Genomic DNA, 18,230 nt, shown 5'->3' with positions numbered 1-18,230 from the left:
GGGACTTCAGCACGCAGCAGGTAGCGCGGGGGTGGGGGGAGGATCCGCCGTTGCCCCGACCCCGGCCCCGGCCCGGCAGTGCCCGCATGTCACGTCACGTCACGTCACGTCATGTCGGGTCGGGGCCCAGGCCGGCGCATCCCCCGGCAGTCGCAGGGAGCCGGGATCGGGCCCGGCCCGCGGAGCCAGTAGTGCTCAGCGCGCGGGTCAAACCCACTGGCTTCGGGGACTGAAAAAAACTGACTAGGCCAAACCCCCCCCCCCCCCAACCCCCAGAGAGAGGGGCTGGTTTCATTCGTCCTGTCCTCGCTGCGCATCTCAGCCCATCGCCCCAGAACAAAATCTGGTCTTCTGGAGCATCTGCTGCGCCTGCGCGTCCAGGTTTTCAGCTGTGGGTGGCAGAAGGGCAGTCCAGACGGAGGGCTCCTGCAAATGACAACGTGGCTGGAGATGAGCAGGCCCGGGCGTGGCGGAGAGCCGCGGGCACTGCCTGCTAGGAAGGCCGCTGCTTCTCGGGTGCTGTTGGGTTTCAGTGAAGGCGGGCGTGAGTGCCCCCTCCTGGATTTGCTGCTCCTCGGGGGTAAATCCAGCTGCTCTGTCCGCTGCGGCATGGCAGTCATTGGGACGACGGCCCCCACCGCTGTTTTGAAGCACGCCCATACATGAGACACTCTGGGCGCTTTAATTAGAGCAGTTCCAAGAGTGGCTGAAGCTGACAGGCGAGACATGACACACATTTTAATTAGAGCTACTCTAATTAAAGTGCTCCCCCCACACTCCCGGAGCATGTGTATCAGCGATTTTGGTGCTCGTCTGTGTTGGGCTTTAAACCTGCTGCATCCCAGTGGTTTATCAAACTGCTGCACCAGACGGGTCACTTTTTCCTTCAGTCCGACTGGTTTCCTTAGCAGTGATTTGAACGAGTGCAACAAGTGCGTAGCTAGCCTGGAGGCTGAGATCCCAGGCCCTCCTCAGTGAATAATGAAGGTGAGGCGGTGTAAAAAGAAAACCCCTGCTGCTGCAATAGGGAGTGACAGCTGGAGAGGAGAAAGGGAACAAACCATAGCTGTTGGGCAGGGGCAGGCTGAGAAGGGGGGAAACAAACTGGGAGCAATAGAGACTTGGAGGCCTGAAATTCAAAACTCCTATCGGATCTGAACCCACCTCAAGGTCTGAGGATGCATCAGGAAGTTTAGAGGTGACTCGGGTCTGCATGCGGCTGAACCACGGTTCATTTGTATCTGGGGGGCTCGCAACCCATCCTACTTGGTTCACAGTGGGTTGCTGAATTAAGAATGAGCTGCCCAGCTGTTGACTGCAGCTTTTACTTCAATTCAAAGGGCACCATTGCTCTGATCGGCTGGAGCACTGCTTTGCCGTGGTTATATCTATCCCTGCATCCTTCACAAGCCCTCATGCTTGCAGAAGGGTTAAGAACAAAATCATGCAAAGTCCCACGCACCTCCGTCTTCCTGTCTCATGCCATTTGCTCTCTTAATAGGAGCTTTCAGCCTAGAGTTGTGATGCATGTAGAATGGGGATTGCACATCTGCTTGTCTTTGGTTGGCAGCTTGCTCCTGCCATACCAGGTGTGGGTGGTGTTAAGTTGGTAATAAGCAACTTTTATCCACAAAATAAATTTGAGCCATTTTTTATCACCTACTAAACCACTTGCTGTAGATTGCTGCTGTTTGGGATACAGCGGTGTATGCTGTCTGAGCTCCAGTGGGGTACGTGAGCTTGGTTACCTCGCTCTTGATTCCAGGATGAGGTATTTTTTCTGTTTAACATGGGAGGAAAAGCCCCTTTTCTTGGAAAGGGGAATGAGGTTGTGAAGGTTTGAGTACGAGGCTGCGCTGGCTCTGGTTCCACCTTGGGGACAGGGCCAGAGCTGTGACTGCTGCTGGCCCTCCTACCACCTCTGTCTCTGCCCTTCTTGTCCCAAAAAAAGTCTGCCCATAGTCCTGTTCCCTACTGCTGCCCCCCGCTCCCCCCAAGTGACCCAGCTTTTTTCACTGCAGCTGTGGGTGGCAGGGTGTGAATTTAAGATGACTCTCCAATAATTGTATTCTGTACAGGGTGAGTCGCAACAAATTTGTACATTTTCCATGTATAATATTGAGTTATTGGGAGAATCATCTTAAATTCAGGGTTGTCTTGGATTCAAGTAAATACTGTACATTGTCATCACTGGGCAACAGAAGTAACACTTCAACTTCACAGAGATGAAGGGGACAGTTTTCCTGTCTCTGCTGTTGTTCCAGGTTCCCTACCAGCTTATCTTTGTGTTTGTAAGAGTACCTTTACCTTGACTTCATTGAAGATGCTTTGCGAGAGCCTGGTTTCAGAGAACTACTTGTGTGATGTATAGTAGTGTTTCTGAGTCTTGAAGGCATTATATAAATAATTGCCTGGAAAAAATAGTTCTTCTTATGCAGGAGAACGTTTCTCTTATGTCTGTGATGCACAAGTTATCAGTCTGTGCAAGACTAGGCTTTCATTAAAAACGGAGTTTGTATTCCACACAGTTGCAGAGGTAAACTTTCAAAATTGAAAACCGAGTGTAACAATGTAGGCTGCACTCTTGACTCTGTGGCTACTCGAGCACAGTGCCCAGCAGTGGGCACCTGCAAGGGGCATGGTTTTGAGAACTAATTAAGCACCCACCCCCCTAAAACCTAATCAGAAATCCTTAATTAATCACTTCCATTTTTGTGCATTTCTGATTTTTTTTTTTTCCAGCTGAAAGTTACTGCTGTTGATGAGCAGCTTAGAGTCACTTACGAGGAAAATGTTCATTTTGATACAGACCTTCCAGAATTCAGGTATGTTTTTTAATATAGTTCAGCTATGCTAGCATGATTGTTGATCGGCTGTATTTGGGAAGGGCTGTCCCATGAATCTGCTGCATGTGGGGACATGGGGACTGAACAAAACATGTCCCTGCTGTATCTGTGTGTGTGGTCCTTGGTGCCATGGCAAAGATGACATCAACTCTTGCTATGTTTGGTGTTTTGTGCTTCTGGAAACCTGATTATGTGGGAGTCTAGCTTCCCTGTGAAAAAGAGAGGGGGGTTAAAGCCCTCCTGGTTGTGGCAAAGGCTTTCATATTTCAAAATGTGAAGCAAGTGCATGCTCCAGGGGCAGAAACCAAAAAGCAATTTGAAGGAACTCTCAAAATTATTATTTGTTTATTTTAAATCATGATTTTTAAGTCAGTTTTTTGGGTCCTGACTTGTTTTTTTTTTTAAACTTGGGGCTGATGATTGCCTCCGTGTCAGGAGTGGATTGCTACATCAACACTAAATAAGTTCAGTGGAAGAAACTGGGATATGCTCTAGTGGGTCAGTTAGCCAAAAATCTTTATGCTGGTGTGTGGTTGCATAAAGGTAGGGCCATGTTCCTTCTCACAGGTTCCCTGCTTCAAACCTATTTGCTAGATATTGGCAGTAAGCTGAGACAATTAGGCATGATTTCAGGAGGGTTATGATTAACCATGGAAGCTTACATGTTGTATCCAGAATTCAGTAGTGTTCCCTGTCCTTTATTGAAAGCTGGATTTAGATGTCTTGCTTGTACATACTCTAGTCTTATTATATTTGAGTAAAATTGATTTGATAACCACAAACATAGCTGCAGGCATGCATGCATTATTATGTAGGTACACAGCTTTTCACGTTCAGGTTGGATATTTGGCTTCAAGGATTTAACTCCTAGCAGGTCTACCATCATGAACATAAAAGATGGAGACTTTCCTGTCGCAGAGGTTCTATGCAAGAGGACCCGTCCGGTTGCATAAAATCTCATTGACTTTCAAGAGCTCTTTGCTAACATGGGAATCTTTCCATTGTAGAATCAGACAAGGTTCTTTGGGTAAATCCAATATTTTTTTATTAGACCAACTCAAATAGTTGGAAAAATTCTTCTTGGCAAGCTTTCAGGCACCAACACACTTCGTTAGGCTGGAAGCATCTGCAGATGGTCTGTGCCCTTCCTGGATGGAGTAGTAAAGCAGCCAGAGGCCAGTACCTATGTGAGAAAGCTGGTCAGTTAAAATGTAAGTTGAGGTAGTCAGTAAGGGGTAGGGGCGGGGAATGAAAGTGGCTGTAGTCAAAGGATGAGAGACTGGAGGGTGGAGCAGAATTGAATGAGAATAGCTGGTAAAAAGTGGAGGGTTTACCTGGAGAGTCAGATGTTAGGCAGGTTATAGTGGGTCCTAAATTTAATGTCTATATTTAGTTCAGTAGACTGATGAAGGGAAGCTCATATGCTCATCTGTGGAGGGTATTTTGTAAATTCCCTTTGAGGATCAGAACTGAGAGGTTGGGGAGAGAGTGGTTTTCTTGCGAGAGGTGCCTGGAGACTGGGGGGATTTACCTTGTTAATTGCTTTTCCTGCAACTTTGTAGTTTGATTTCCCCCCTGTTGCTCTTGTTCTTGCTCTCTATATATGTAAGTTCTGTGTGTTCTTTTGGGTCATCGCTGTTGATGTAAAATTGCTCTTTGGCAGAAAAAATTAACCAAATGTGAGGGAGCTGCTTTTTTTCCTTTCCACCAAGAAAAGATGCCGCTTTTTTTTTGCAGGACTCAAGGTGGAGTCTATGTTCACAGTGACAGACTGACAGTGACTTCTCCAGTGTTAATGTGGGTCAAGGTATGGCGTGTTAAGATTGGTGGCATGAATATGTTTGTTGTGTATGATTTAACTTGTCAATTCAGTATTGTTAAAATGAGTTTATAATTACAAGCAAAAATTCAGCTTGCCATTCAAATCAGCGTGTTTTGCTTGTTTGTTTTCTCTTTCTTCTGAGTGCAGTTCTGCCTTTTTGAAATTCAGATTTTCATGTCATGAACAAGCACAGCTGGAGTTCTGAAGGCTTTGCATTTTGATGTCTTCCTTCTCCATTGCTCATGCTAATGGATGAATGAAACTAAAAGTTTTTTTTCAGAAATGCTTTTGCACCTACTTCAGCCCAGCCATACACGAGCGGTTTATGGATAGGCTGATTTTTGGCCCCCCACTCATCTCTTGTATTAGAAATACATTCCTTGTTTTCCCTCTTTCTATTTCATATAGATGAGCCAGTTTGGCTTTGCTTTGTTTTTACATGAGACCTTCTCTAACTCACTAACCAGTTGGTGTTATTACGGCTGCTTGCAGACATGGGGAAAAAGATAAATGGTGCTTCACTTTCAACTCGACATACTCCCGTGCCGAGCCCAGTGCATGCCCAGAAGAGTCATTGCATTAGTTAAACCCAGGTTTCCCAATGTCTGTATAGATCAGGCACTTTAGTGGGGCTTTTTTGTCATTTTTATCTAATAGCTGATTGAATTAGCTATTAGCTAAAAGCGCCAACAAGCTCTGCTGAAGCACCCGATCTATACACACGCTGCGGAACTGGGTTGAAGTACTGAGCTTCCAGTAAAGTGTTGTTTTTTGTTGTTTTTTTTTTTTTTATCTATGTCCATCAATGCCATACAGGTCCTTCATTATCACTTTGTCCAATATTCAGTTTAAAATGCAGTTACCTGGTTTTGTAGTTGAAACGTAGGCATTCACATCCCAGGGAGTGTTCCTTATGTGGGACAGATTCTGCAACTGTAGTTTATAATGAATGTTGAAGATGCCGTACTGAGTTGACTCGTGTAGCGCATTTGTTTTAAGGATGGTAAGACCTAGGCCACAGAGTCATTATTATGTAAAGTTAGGTTAATTTTTGCTTCTAAACTCTTTGAATGTTCTTTGTAAATCTTGTGGCAAGGGTAGAACTTACAAATTTGGGTGCCATAAGTTGAAGCACTAGAGTCTTTGAGTCAATTGCCTGAATTTCAGAGGTGTTGAGTACCAAGGCTCCCAGTAAAGTTAATGGAAGTTGAGGCTGCCTAGCATCTTGTGGGACTGGGTCCATAACTTGGAAGGAATTGCATAGTTTTTTCAAATCAATATAAGAACCAAAAAAAATTGTCATGTCTTGCCTCCATCAGCTTCAACTATGTCTCTTTTTTGATACTAGTGAAATCTGATGACCAAGCAAGAGACAAGGTTTAACATGCCTCAGCATGTCTGAGTTTTTTTTCTGCCTTCAACTCTTTTTAATGGGCAACTACTTAATGAATTTATTTATTCAACTGCTCAAACCCAGAGTTGCTACTGTTCTTAATCCCCAGTCATTAACTAATTCTTCATCATCTGCTACTGATCCCTTATTAGTAATGACAGACACTTATATTTAATTCTGAGGACTGTGTGTGTGCATAATTTGGTAGCTCATTACAGTCACTCTTGATTCTTGTTTATTCTTTTAGGCTCTGGATGTGATCTTGGAAAAGATGAAGTCTTCTGGCTTTAACTTCGCTCAAGTGAAAGCTTTGTCCGGGGCTGGACAGGTTAGTTTATAAAGAAAAAAATTGGTTGTATTGTTTATTTTCAACACAGTATTAAGGAATATTGGTAGAAAAAAATTAATATCTAATATGAGAGGTAACAGATAGGAATAATGATACAAGAGATTGAGGGTAGAAGACAAGGTTAGTAGTATAGTTATAGACTAGCAGAGTGCATAAATAGCTGGTTTCAAGTGATGGGAGTGCTTTATTTATAGAACTCTCCTATGATTTTGCAAATTTGACTTATGTGTGGACCTGGAGGAGGGGTTTTGAATGGTCATGCCATTAGGAAGATCGGATGATGGAATACAGTGAATAGTGGAACAAGCTCAATCTGTTAAAGATACAGCAATTGTTCCACCTAGCATAGCTCTTAATGTGTTGGCTGGTGTACAGGACAGGGGAAATGGAAACAAAATTGTGGCTGTTTTGTGTGAGAACATAGGATCATAGGAAAGGAGGCTGGAAGAAAACTTCATAAGGTCATCTAGTCCAGACCCCTCTACTCAAGGCAGGATCAGCCCTGACTAAACCATCCCAGCTAAGTGTTTGTCCAGCCTGCTCTTGAAAATTTTCAGGGATGGAGATTGCACAAGATCTTTAGGTAGCCTCTTCCAATGCTTGGTCACCCTTATGGGCAGAAAGGTGTTGCTGATCTCCAACCTAAATTTGCTGTACTGCATTTTGAGGCCATTGCTCGTAACCCTGTCTGCTACAGCCACAGAGAAAAGTCCACGTCCATCCTCTCTATAATAGCCCTTCAGGTATTTGGAGTCTCCCATCAGTCTTCTCTTCTCCAGATTAAATAACCCTAATTCTTTGAGCCTTTCCTCATAAGTCTTGTTCCCCAGGCCCCTACACTTTTCTTTTTTTTGCTTTGCACTGGACTCTCCAATCTGCCCTCATTCTTCTTGGGGTCTCAAATCTGGAGGTACTCCAGGTGAGGTCTCACAGTGCTGAATAGAACAGAAGAATCACTTCCCTTCATTTGCGAGGGAAGTGGCACTCCTGCTGATACAGCTCAGTATGCTATTGTTTTTTTGCAACAAGAGCATGCTGTTGGCTCATATTCAGTTTGTGGACTACTCTGTTCTGCAGATCCTGTTCTGCAGTACTTCTGCCTAACCAGTTATGCCTTTGTGTGTATTTGTGCATGCAGTTATTCTGTCCCATGTATAGTATTTTGCCCTTGTTGAATCTCATCTGATTCACTGTGGACCATTTTTGCTGATCTGTCCAGGTCATTCTGGACCCTTGCCCTACCTTCCAGAGTGTCTGCAACTTCACCCAACTTGGTGTCATCTGCAGGTTTGCTAAGCATGCACTCAGTTCTGCCATCCAAATCATTAATGTTTTGGATGAAGCTACAGACACGAGTTCTAACATATGAGGACATATCTCCCCGTGCCTTCTAATACATGTCCCGTAATTTAACCTGTTGCATAGCGTTTTCCTTTTGAGGATCTCAAGCACTTACAGGGTGAGTGTATGCCAACTGCTCCTGGGTCTGCTGATGTTTGGTACACCCCACCTACCTGTAGCCACTACATATGTGCCAAACCCAGAGTTGCTACTGTTCTTGATACTGTTCTCAAGCACATTGACTCGGGTCTCAGGACAGGTTGTGGGGGATGCCGTCAGTGCAGCTTTCCAGCTTCATTTGTGGGTTTGGGGAGTGGGAGCAGATGAGCCGGGTGTGCAGCACTGAGTGAGAGCAGAGCACCTGGCAGTACTACAGAACCAGCATACACATATCTATAGACATATATTTGTCCATTAGTTAAACCTCTGGTACCATGTGCTTACAGTCTGAGCTCTGCCTTACAGCTGGTCAGCGATGTCCAATAACTGATAGTGGTTCCTGAGGAAAAATTCGGGAAGGAGTGTGTCTAGATTTCCTGGAGGGATGCTTTGAAGTACCCATCCTAGGCAACTTTATCTAATGATGCTAATATTATGTCAATGATAAGATATTATCATATTGATATCATATGCCTAGCTACAACTGAAAGCTGCTATTCTGTAGCAGAGTTCTTGGAAAGGCACTAACTGTAGACCTAGCAATATTATAGTAATGTCCACTAGATGCTGCTATAGTTAATGGTCAGCATTTTTGCTAGGCTCTTGTATTTGATTTAGAATATATATTGCTTATTTTTTACGTGTATGTAAAGGAGTCAGTTAGCTTGCATGTCTCCAAAAGGTGAACTGTTTTAACATAATTAAAAATAAATTTAGATGACATTCTAATCCTTCTAGTGTCTGAAGCCAGATTTGAATCTGAATTTGGAAAATTGATGACTATATCTCTAATTTATATATCTGTATTCTGTATAGCAACATGGGAGTGTTTATTGGAAAGAAGGAGCCCATCATATTTTAAAGAATTTATCACCTGATCTTCCTTTACATCAGTCATTGAAGGTAATGTGGAGCTTTTGAGGGACAGTGAATGATCACACACAGTCCTTTTTCTGACACTTAACAGTCACCGTCTCTTTTGCTTGTTGCATTAGAAGTTGCTGTAACATACACTATACAGGATGCTCATTTAGCCCCAAGGGTTTTCATGTTTCCCTTTTTTCCCCCGAATGACTGCACAGGCTTCTTTTAAAACATACAGAGCATTCTGTTGAAGTAGAGTTTGACACCAGCCTTGCCTGCCATGAGACCAAAAAGAGTTTATAAACAGTGGAAGGAGACATGTGATCTATTAAAGGCTTACATCTGTGTATATAGATTCCCAGATGAAGTGTCTTATCTGTGAAGAACTCCTGGGGACTGGATCAAAAGGGTGTATGTGATGTCCTGAGTCTTAATTGAAGTGCTTCCGGAACACTTTGACTATTCATTAGAGACTGCATTATTGGTAGAACTGTAGGAAGAAATAAAAGTCCAGTTACCTAGATTCTGAAATCTGAACAAAAGGGCCATATGCTGGGAAAGATGTGCGCTACAGTAAAGCGGAGCTAAGGGAAGGAATCCTCAAATTCATTATTTGCTTTGTGGCCTCATAACATGCATAGCTGGTCGGCTACTATAAGGTGTGTAGGTAGGCAACTGTTTATCCTCTGGACAGTGGTTCTCAAACTTTTTTTGTAGACCACTTGAAAATTGTTGCGGGTTTTGGCGGACTACTTAAACTTTTTTTTGTTCTACAAAACAGAGCACACGACTCATATTTTAATATCACTAGTCTTACCTTACAAGTACAGATATTCTTGATTGTTCTGCAACCTTTCTGTGGACCACCTGAATGGAGGTCGTGGACCAGTGGTGGTCTGTGGACCAGTTTGAGAACCTGTGCCATAAGAGGTCCCATAAGAGTCAAGTGCCTGATGAATCTGTTTGTGGTAGAATTAGGGCATGATTTATGCCTCTTACAGAGTCCTGCAGCCATCACACCAAAACCTTCAATGTGTACACCTAAGCAAGAGTATGGAGGAGTGGAAGTTGCTCAGGACATCCCATCCTCTCTTTAGACCATTGAGACAGAATGCAAAGGCCAGACCGAGTCCAAACTTCAGTGCCTTGACAGTTGTAGCACCTGCCAGAGAGCAACAGATAAGAATTGCCACTGACTGCCTAATGCCTCAGTGAGGACACGTTTTTTTGTCAGGGTAATGTCTCTTTACCTTTCTCCAGCTGAGGAGTACCCATAAGGCTGTGGGAGCTAGGGTTTTAAGGTGCCCTATACTTGGCTTACTCTGGAAGTTGTAACACTGGAATGTTTTATAGGAGGAATATTGGGGTATTTTATAGGAGCTACCCCAGTATAGGTACCCCTACTATGTTGCCACCAGGCTCTCCAGTTGGATACAGTTTTCAGTCATACCCTACTGTATGTGTGAAAGGGGGTAGCAAACACAGCCTACTGATCCACCCAGTATGAGGTTTGGTTTGGTTTGGGGGTTTTATACTACTTATGGTGAAGTTGCCATTACACTGAGATCATACTAAGCGCACTTAAAAAGACAAGCACCAGCATGTTAAAACTTGTTAACTCATGCTAAGTGCCTCCTGAGCATCTCAGAATTATACTACTTAAGGTGAGGGTTAACTCTGGGCCATGCTATCTAGCTTGTGTTAGGGTAACTTCAGTCTCAGTAATTTGCAGTCCTCTGGCATCCTAGGATTAACTGCTCTGAGCTTTCTCCTTCCCCTGTCTCCCACACCAGGAGAAGGGATAGAGCCTGGGCTTGGCTTCTAGTCATACCCTTCCTTGCCATTTCTCTTGTGGCAAAACAGAACTATACAAGCAAGAAACTATTAACCATGCTTACAGCATGGTCCAACTTTAACAACGCTTCACATTCCACAGATTTAGTATGGTCTTAAGTGTAACACATAACTTCATCCCTAGAGACCCATTAGCTGTGGGTCCATTTCCCTGCCACTGTGATATAATGCACAAGGCCACTGCCTAGGCCTCATCTCCAGTACAACAGCATGGCATACCTATTGTGTTTGGGCCTAATGAGGAAGTCTTAAGAATTTGACCCTTAATGTAAACGTCTGCTGGGAAATGATAGTCTTATTGATGATGTATATTTCTCCCCTCCCAGGCTTGTTTCTCTGTCAGTGACAGTCCAATCTGGATGGATTCCAGTACAGCTTCCCAGTGCTTCTCGCTGGAGAAAACTGTTGGAGGAGCACAGCAACTAGCTAACATCACTGGCTCACGAGCTTATGAGGTAAGAGCGGAAGTTCTTGTAGAGCTGCTGATGCTGCACAGCACGTTTTGGAAATAATTCTATCCACAGTCACTAACTAAGATATCCCAAACGGTACCGGGCTGCAAGTGTGAAAGAGGAAGTTTAGTCAGAATACTAATATCACTGAGAGAAACAGCCTGAAATCAGCAGCTTTGGAAACAATGGGTGTCCTGTTGCTTGGGGGTTTTAAAATTAGATTAGGCAAAGCCCTAGAAATTTGGAAGCATTTCTGTTTTGGGAGAGAATGAATGGGTGAACTAATATTGTAGGCTACTTCTGCAGTTCTCTGGGCCAGCTCATCAGCTGGAGGAGTTCTGCTGATTTAGTCTGTAGAAGCTGCTGCTAGCAAAACTACGTCAGGCAGGGTGTAACAGAGCTTGTAATTTAGGAACAGCAATACCAGCAAAAGTGTGCTGTTATTGATATAGCTTGTTTTCCTTGTGGGGGGTTGTTTTTTTTTTTTTATTGTACAGTACTGGAACAAAGTGCAACTTGGCTTTTATAGCTGCATTCACATTAAGAAAGCTTTGTTGGTGTAGCCTACTGGCATTTTTTTACTATAAGAACCCCTGCTATAACTTTTCCCTCTTAGATTTCAAATGAGACAAAAGGTGGGTTTCAAACTTAGTTATGCAAATACCTTAGTAATAAAATGTCTGCTGTAACATAGCTGTTTCTGAATACAGTTCCCTTGACTCCTTTGCATCCACAATGGTTCTAGAGTCCTGCAGCATCAACATCCATCACCCATCTCTTCATGCTCAAGGGAAAAGTGATTGGATGAGCATTGCACCCTGAAATGCCAACAAACTTGGGCTGTTGTGGAACTGAGTGGGGAGAGGCAAGGTCTTTATTACCCTGAGTCCTCTTGTTAGGTGCCTCCCCCAATGACAGTAAATCATGGGCGAGTGGCAGTCTCCTGCAAAGTACTTTGGCCGTAAGTTGTTAGTGATTAGCTTGTCAAAGAAGAATCCTGACCATATGCCTAATTGCTTCTTTGGATTCATTATGCAGAATATATGCTTGTGTAGTCTGGAATGAGTTTGAATGAGGATACATGGGTTGTTTTTTTTTTTTTTGACTGATTAAGGGAAATGGCAGCTTTCAAAAAGTTCAGGATTTTAGGTTTTTCTGTTTACATGATTTAATGCCTATATAAGAAATAATTATCCTTTAACTATTAGCATAGGTCTAGTTAGCTATTCTTAGTTTGAAACACCCTGCCTCTGCATTTCCAACATTTATAGAGAAATGTGTACGTTGGGTTTTTAACCTTTGAAGGATTTGGAAGCAGTATTTGAATTGTGTTGTTTCTGTGTTTGTAATAAATGAGATTCATTTCATTGCATTGTCATTTTGAAATGTAAATTATGGCTAGTAATGTTTTTCCACTGCCTTTTTTTCAAAAGGTGAGCAAAATTCTCATAATGAGACTATGCATTACAGCCTGTTTAGTGCAGATTGCCTGCTGTGCTCTGACTTTCATCATGCATCAGGCAAATTAAATATCCAAAGTGCAATGTACTGAACTCATTACACAGAGTTAATGATTATTGACTCCATTTAGGTTTGTGTTCCTAAGCATTTGCATTTCTTTCTCAGCGTTTTACAGGAAACCAGATAGCAAAGATTTACAGCCAGAATCCTGAGGTCTACATACAAACTGAGGTTGGCTCATCTTCAATCCATTTATCGGAAATCAGGGTTAAAAAATGTTAAAGAGATTTTTAAGTAAAAATATTTAAGGACATATAAGTTTCATAATGTGACTTAGCTTATACAAGGTATTGGTTTTATAATTTTGTCTGTTTGTTTCTGACCCCGCCCCAAGTCCTTAACTGTCATGAAGTTACAAGTCAGATGCACCTAGCATTATTTATTTAATATTTTGAACACTTGGGTCTCAACGTTATGGGGGCTGGACTTGATGATTTTCCGAGGTCCCTTCCAGCCCTAGCGTCTAATGTCTATGAAATTTCAGGCCAAAGTTTGAAAGAGGAAACTGCTCAAAATTGTGAATTTCCATTTGTTCAAATATTTGCTCTCACAAATGTGCATCGAAGTATGCTGTTGATACAGTCATACCTACAAAATAACCCTTTGGAGACACAAATGTAGTATTTGCTCACAGAAAACTGGTGGTATGCTATTTTGATCCGGAAGAAAATGGAGTTAGCTTCAGTCTTTTTTTGACAGTTTGGTCTTTGCAGGATATTTTAATTTCTACAATTCAAAAAATGTATTCTTTAAATGAAAGTTTCTTCTTTATTTATTTTTAATTTTAGAAGTTAGCAAACAGCTCTATTATTATTTTAACTGATTTAGGCTGCCGTGTTCTGCTTCTAGCAGTGATTTCATGCTGCAGAGCAAGTGGAAAAAACTCCTGTCCCGGGATGTATATGAAGGAGGGATGACCCTTGCAGGTGCTTGGCTTATACCCTGAAGCATGAGATCGGTCTATTCCCGTTTTAATAGTTGATACTATTGGTCATAAATTTCCTTCCCAGTACTGACCTCTTGTAGCAAGGTGTTCCACAGCTTCACTATGTGCTTTGTAAAGAAATATTTCCTTTCATTTGGTTCTCCCTGTGTTGTCTGAATGCCGTTGTGTAACTTTGTTCTAATGTATGGAGTGGATAGAAGGCAGGCTAATGGAGTTGGTCATAAACCTAAGACCAGATTCAGAGAGGTGAATTAAACCTGACAGTCTTTGGATCTGAGCACAAATGGTGAGGGCTGGCCGGCATCTGTAGCAGACTCAGATGCGCGGAAGGGGAGGAGGAGACGCCTCATTGCAGCTGTAGTTCCTAGGAGGAATGGTCTCAGCAAGAATTCCTCTTGAGTACCCTGAGGCAGCATCTACTAGCATGTCAGCTTCACTATTGTGTAGAAGGTGCCTCATTTTCTTCTACTGTGTTATCCTGCTTTGGAGACCTCACTTTTAACCTAAGCCACCTCTTTCCATTACAGCCAGTCAAGACATTGGGAAAGACAGATTTGTGTTCCCCAGCTACAATGTAATGGTGGGGCATGTGAATGGCTAGAGGGGCCCCTTAACCTTCCCGTTTTTAGGTCCATCTCCAAGGACTCTCAGTCTCTCTCAGAGAGTAGTGGGTAGTAATGCAGTGCCTAATATGGTTGCAATTAACTGGCTGTCTGCTAGGGTGGATGAGTTTGCCTGATTTAGGAAGAAGTTCAGAGACTTGTGACTGGGAGGCAGATGCAATAAGGTTGCTGAAAAGGACTGCTGAGAGGAGGGAGCAGAAGTTTGGAAGATCTGTGCCTCTATTTTTGGTTCATGACATGATATTTGATGGATTTTTCTATGGCTTTTTGCATATGTTTTTGTTTTTACTGAATTATGTCCTTTGAATACGTATGTTGCTACGTGGCTACACTGTAGAGGCAGAATTTGCTAATGTACTGCATATATATATATTTATATTTCACAACTCAACGCTATTAACAGGTTTTAGAAAGATGTTTGTTTTCAGCCTGTCTTCTGCATTCCCTGGCTTTGCAGGTACTTTTTTGCTGCATTCAGTACTTAGCTTCTGTTTGCTTTTGTTGTCTCCATTTACTTAGTTGCATGCATTGCAGTGAAGTCTGTTGGCAATCACTATTGCATTTGATTTTTTTTTTTTTTTTCAGAGAATCACTTTGGTTAGCAGCTTTGCAGCCTCCCTCTTTCTAGGTGATTATGCACCCATTGATTATAGTGATGGTAAGTGCCTTGTCCCTTTTGGGTCGTTCTCTTATTATCACCATGAGTTTGAGATGCGGTAGATGCTCTCAACCTGTTAACTCTAAGTCTGAGAACTCAGCTGGTAAATGTACCTGTGCTTGGAAGTTGGAGCTCTCTAGCACCATTTTTAGGTTCCTTCTAGAAGGGCTATCAGTCCCGACTTTTTTTTTTCTGTCTGCTACATTGTCACTCCCACTTTCCTGAAGGGGTCTTGCTGCATTGTGATATGTGAAGTTTGAAGTTTCTGTGTCATAAGGTGATGTTTGTGCATGTCTAGTTTTGGGTTTCTAAAGATAGTTATTGGTAGTTTGTTATCTTAGCTAAAGGGAAGGTTTGCAGAAGAAACCATCTTTCTTCAAAGTAAGCAAAAAAATAAGCAACAGCAAAAGCTTGAGAACCTTTCACGGCTGCTTTTTATGTACATTATAAGACAAAAATGTGCCCAGACCAGTTTCCAGGTTATCTTAAGTGTCCAGCTTTCAAACAGAGATTACCAAGGAAACCTCTCTTCTACTACCTTTCCTGCTGTTTCTAAATATCATGAAATTCCCCTAGCAGAAATGGAAAATATCTGTTTTGGAGCTGTGTAGTTAGATACCATAGGGATGTTGCACAGAAGGTTGATAGAGCCAGAATTGACCCCTACACATGAAGATCAGCTTGCTCTTATTGCATTTCTGGTGAAAAGGCAGGGTGGGGGGAAATCAAGGTATCTTGACTTTAGCTAAGGGAAAAGTAGTTCACTGTCGCATCTCCCCCATCTACTTTAGACCCTAAGCATGGACAGCACAGCTGTTTGTTTTGCAGCAACTGGGAGATGCTTAGATCTATTTTCTGGTTCAATATAAATATTTTATTAGAGCCAACTTTTAATTTTTCAGGATGTGGACAGATGAATAAGTGATAAATTTATCATGGCATTAAAAAGGGCAGTGGGGGATAGCTTATGGTACATCAACTGCTCTTTGAAAACTGGCTCGTATCTATGTTTCTGTCCTGTGGTAACTAGAAACGAAATTTGGTTAGTAACTCAATCCTCTGTCAGCTGTGTCACATGGGAACTTCCCTCTCTCCTATTAACTCAGTGCCCTCAGTGTCTTACTGATAGTGCCACACTTCTGTAAACATGAAACAAAACCCAACAGCAATAAAAACCTTTGGAGTTTATGTCATTGTCCTCAGTAGGTGGTCTTGAAAGCTACTGAACACCCATCACTCCCATTCACTTTGACGTATGTGGAAAATTGGTTGAAGTCGAGTACTCAGCTATTTGCAGAACCCCACACTAGGCTCAAACCCTATGTACTGAACTTAGATTGGGGATGATCAGAAAAAATAAAGTTTACAAAAACAACTTTAATTGAAAATGGTTTTTAAAGTTTTGGTAGAAATGTTAAATTTCTAAGTAAAAGCTCTCTCTCTGATATTAACAAAATCCGGATTTCTCCCCTTTCCTGCTTCCTTTTCTCCTTCCACTGGGAAGACAAAGAGGAACAACAGGATTTTTTTTTCGAAAGTGAAAGATTTGGCTCTTGTGAAAAATAATTTTTATTTTTCATTTTATTCAAAAATTTGCAGTTTAGGTCTTTTGAAACTTTTTACAGACAATATGCAGTATTTTTGAATTGGCTCTAACTTATGCCTGGAATACCCTTCTATTGTGGCACTCCTGTGGATAGTTAAATAGCTAAAGTAAATATATAACATAAAGCAAAGATGTAAGGTTATTAAATCTGTGTGTGAAAAAGATAAAAGAGAATTAAGTAAGACATTAGTGTGCTGCTCTTTACTAGACAAAAGAGCTTGTATTATAGTAATTTATATTTTGTCTTCCGCTGTTTTTCTTTTTAACATAATGGGAGAAAATTGCAATTCCAGTAATAAAAATAATTGTAATTATGCAATAGTTACATTGATGCTTGTGCAACAAAAATGTATTATTTTCTTGTCACTTACAATTCCCTGCAGTTCATCCACTCTGTTTCCATTCCCCTTGTGTACTGCATTTGGAAATGCATCTCAAAATACTGTTCAGATAATAGACCTATTCTTCATTTCTGTAGGTTTAACTTCAGGTCATGCAGACTTTAAAGGCCCGTGTTGAATTCTTGAGTCTTTCACTATAACTTATCTCTTTAAAGGGGTAGATTACAGTAAGTAATGTGCTGCTCCATTTAGGATTTTCTTTTTTAAGAGCCAATCTCAAAAGGTACAAATAAATGTTTCTTGTTAGCAGTTGAGCACCTTTGCTGATTGACTTTAAAAAAGCAAAACAAAAAAGCCCCCAGCAGTAAAGCATGATTTTTATTTTTGTTATTCAGATATTAAATGTAAGGTATGTTTGGTATCTACAGGACCAGAGTGCATCATGTAAGGAAGGCATTGTCCCTTTATAAGACACCTTAAAGAACAACTGTTCAGCTCTCAACCTGGAGAGGCTTTTATCTTGAGAAATGTTTTCTTTTTAAAGGCCCTTAGGAGAATCATAGCTAGTCATACCTGTTTTGGTTGCTCTACCAAAGGAAGCCCTTTTGAAAAAGAAACATATTAGGCTGATTTCACCCCATTGTAGGGAATATTTATTTGGCCCACTGAGAAGTCAACCAGAGACCATTTGCACAGATGTTGTAAAGAGAGGTTCTCAGCTATTGATCGTTAGACACTTTCCCCATTTTCATCAATTAATAAAGCTAGTTAGGTTATGTCTTTTGACCCTTTTATAATGGATTTGAGGATCTCTTTTAGCCTTCAGAGTTGTAATGCTTTTTGCACAGGTCATTTTAGCGGATCCTAAATGCACTTCTGGCCATCTTGAATGAAGAAGCAGTGGTGCTTGCAAAAAGATGTTGAATGCCTTCTGTCCACATCTGGGGCTGACAGACATGAAAAAACAAAACAGTGCTTTACTGGAAGAGGGAAGTGTGTTAGTTTGATCCTGCTCCCCAGAATCTGTATAGATCAGGTATTTCAGCAGGGCTTTTTGGCACTTTTAGATAAAGCCGATTCAATTAGCTGTTAGATAAAAGCAGCAAAAAGCCCTGCTGATGTGTCATGATCTATGCAGATGTTGGGTGAGCCAGGTCAAACTAACGCTGTGCTTCTTTTGGGCATGTGCTGTGCTTGGTGTAGGAGTGCGCTGAGCTGAAAATAAAGTGCTGTTTTGTTTTTCCTTCCACATCTGTAAGCATCCATATTGAGTACCTTCTCAGTCATGACTGGACCATAACCTTGGACACTGAATCCATTTGTTGTTGAGTGGGTGTCCATGTAGAGTGACTGACCCTTTTGCATAGCTTGACTCTTGTTACTTGCTGAATAATTTAATGACTCTTTTAGGCCCTTGGTGTTGTATTTTGGAAAGCTAGTTGGGCGAGAGGGCTT

At 41.9% G+C, this 18,230-nt stretch overlaps 1 protein-coding gene across 1 annotated transcript in view; it reads left to right on the top strand.

Annotated features, from left to right (window-relative positions):
* Positions 1-2: 2 nt before the first annotated feature.
* XYLB (xylulokinase) overlaps positions 3-18,230 on the top strand; it is a gene marked incomplete at its 5' end in the record, with an annotated part of 118,917 nt that continues 100,689 nt past the window's right edge. Inside the window, 8 exons of the mRNA XM_019555110.1 lie at positions 3-20; positions 2,743-2,825; positions 4,584-4,653; positions 6,309-6,389; positions 8,727-8,813; positions 10,955-11,083; positions 12,707-12,772; positions 14,756-14,828. Coding sequence (XP_019410655.1) covers positions 3-20; positions 2,743-2,825; positions 4,584-4,653; positions 6,309-6,389; positions 8,727-8,813; positions 10,955-11,083; positions 12,707-12,772; positions 14,756-14,828 — 607 coding nt within the window. The remainder of the gene's footprint in view (positions 21-2,742; positions 2,826-4,583; positions 4,654-6,308; positions 6,390-8,726; positions 8,814-10,954; positions 11,084-12,706; positions 12,773-14,755; positions 14,829-18,230) is intronic.

The sequence above is a fragment of the Crocodylus porosus genome, unplaced genomic scaffold (assembly GCF_001723895.1).
Source record: "Crocodylus porosus isolate Cpor-Errol unplaced genomic scaffold, CroPor_comp1, whole genome shotgun sequence".
Lineage (NCBI taxonomy): Eukaryota > Metazoa > Chordata > Crocodylia > Crocodylidae > Crocodylus > Crocodylus porosus.
Note: the sequence above shows the minus strand (reverse complement) of the source record. Positions and strands in the feature narration are given on the sequence as shown.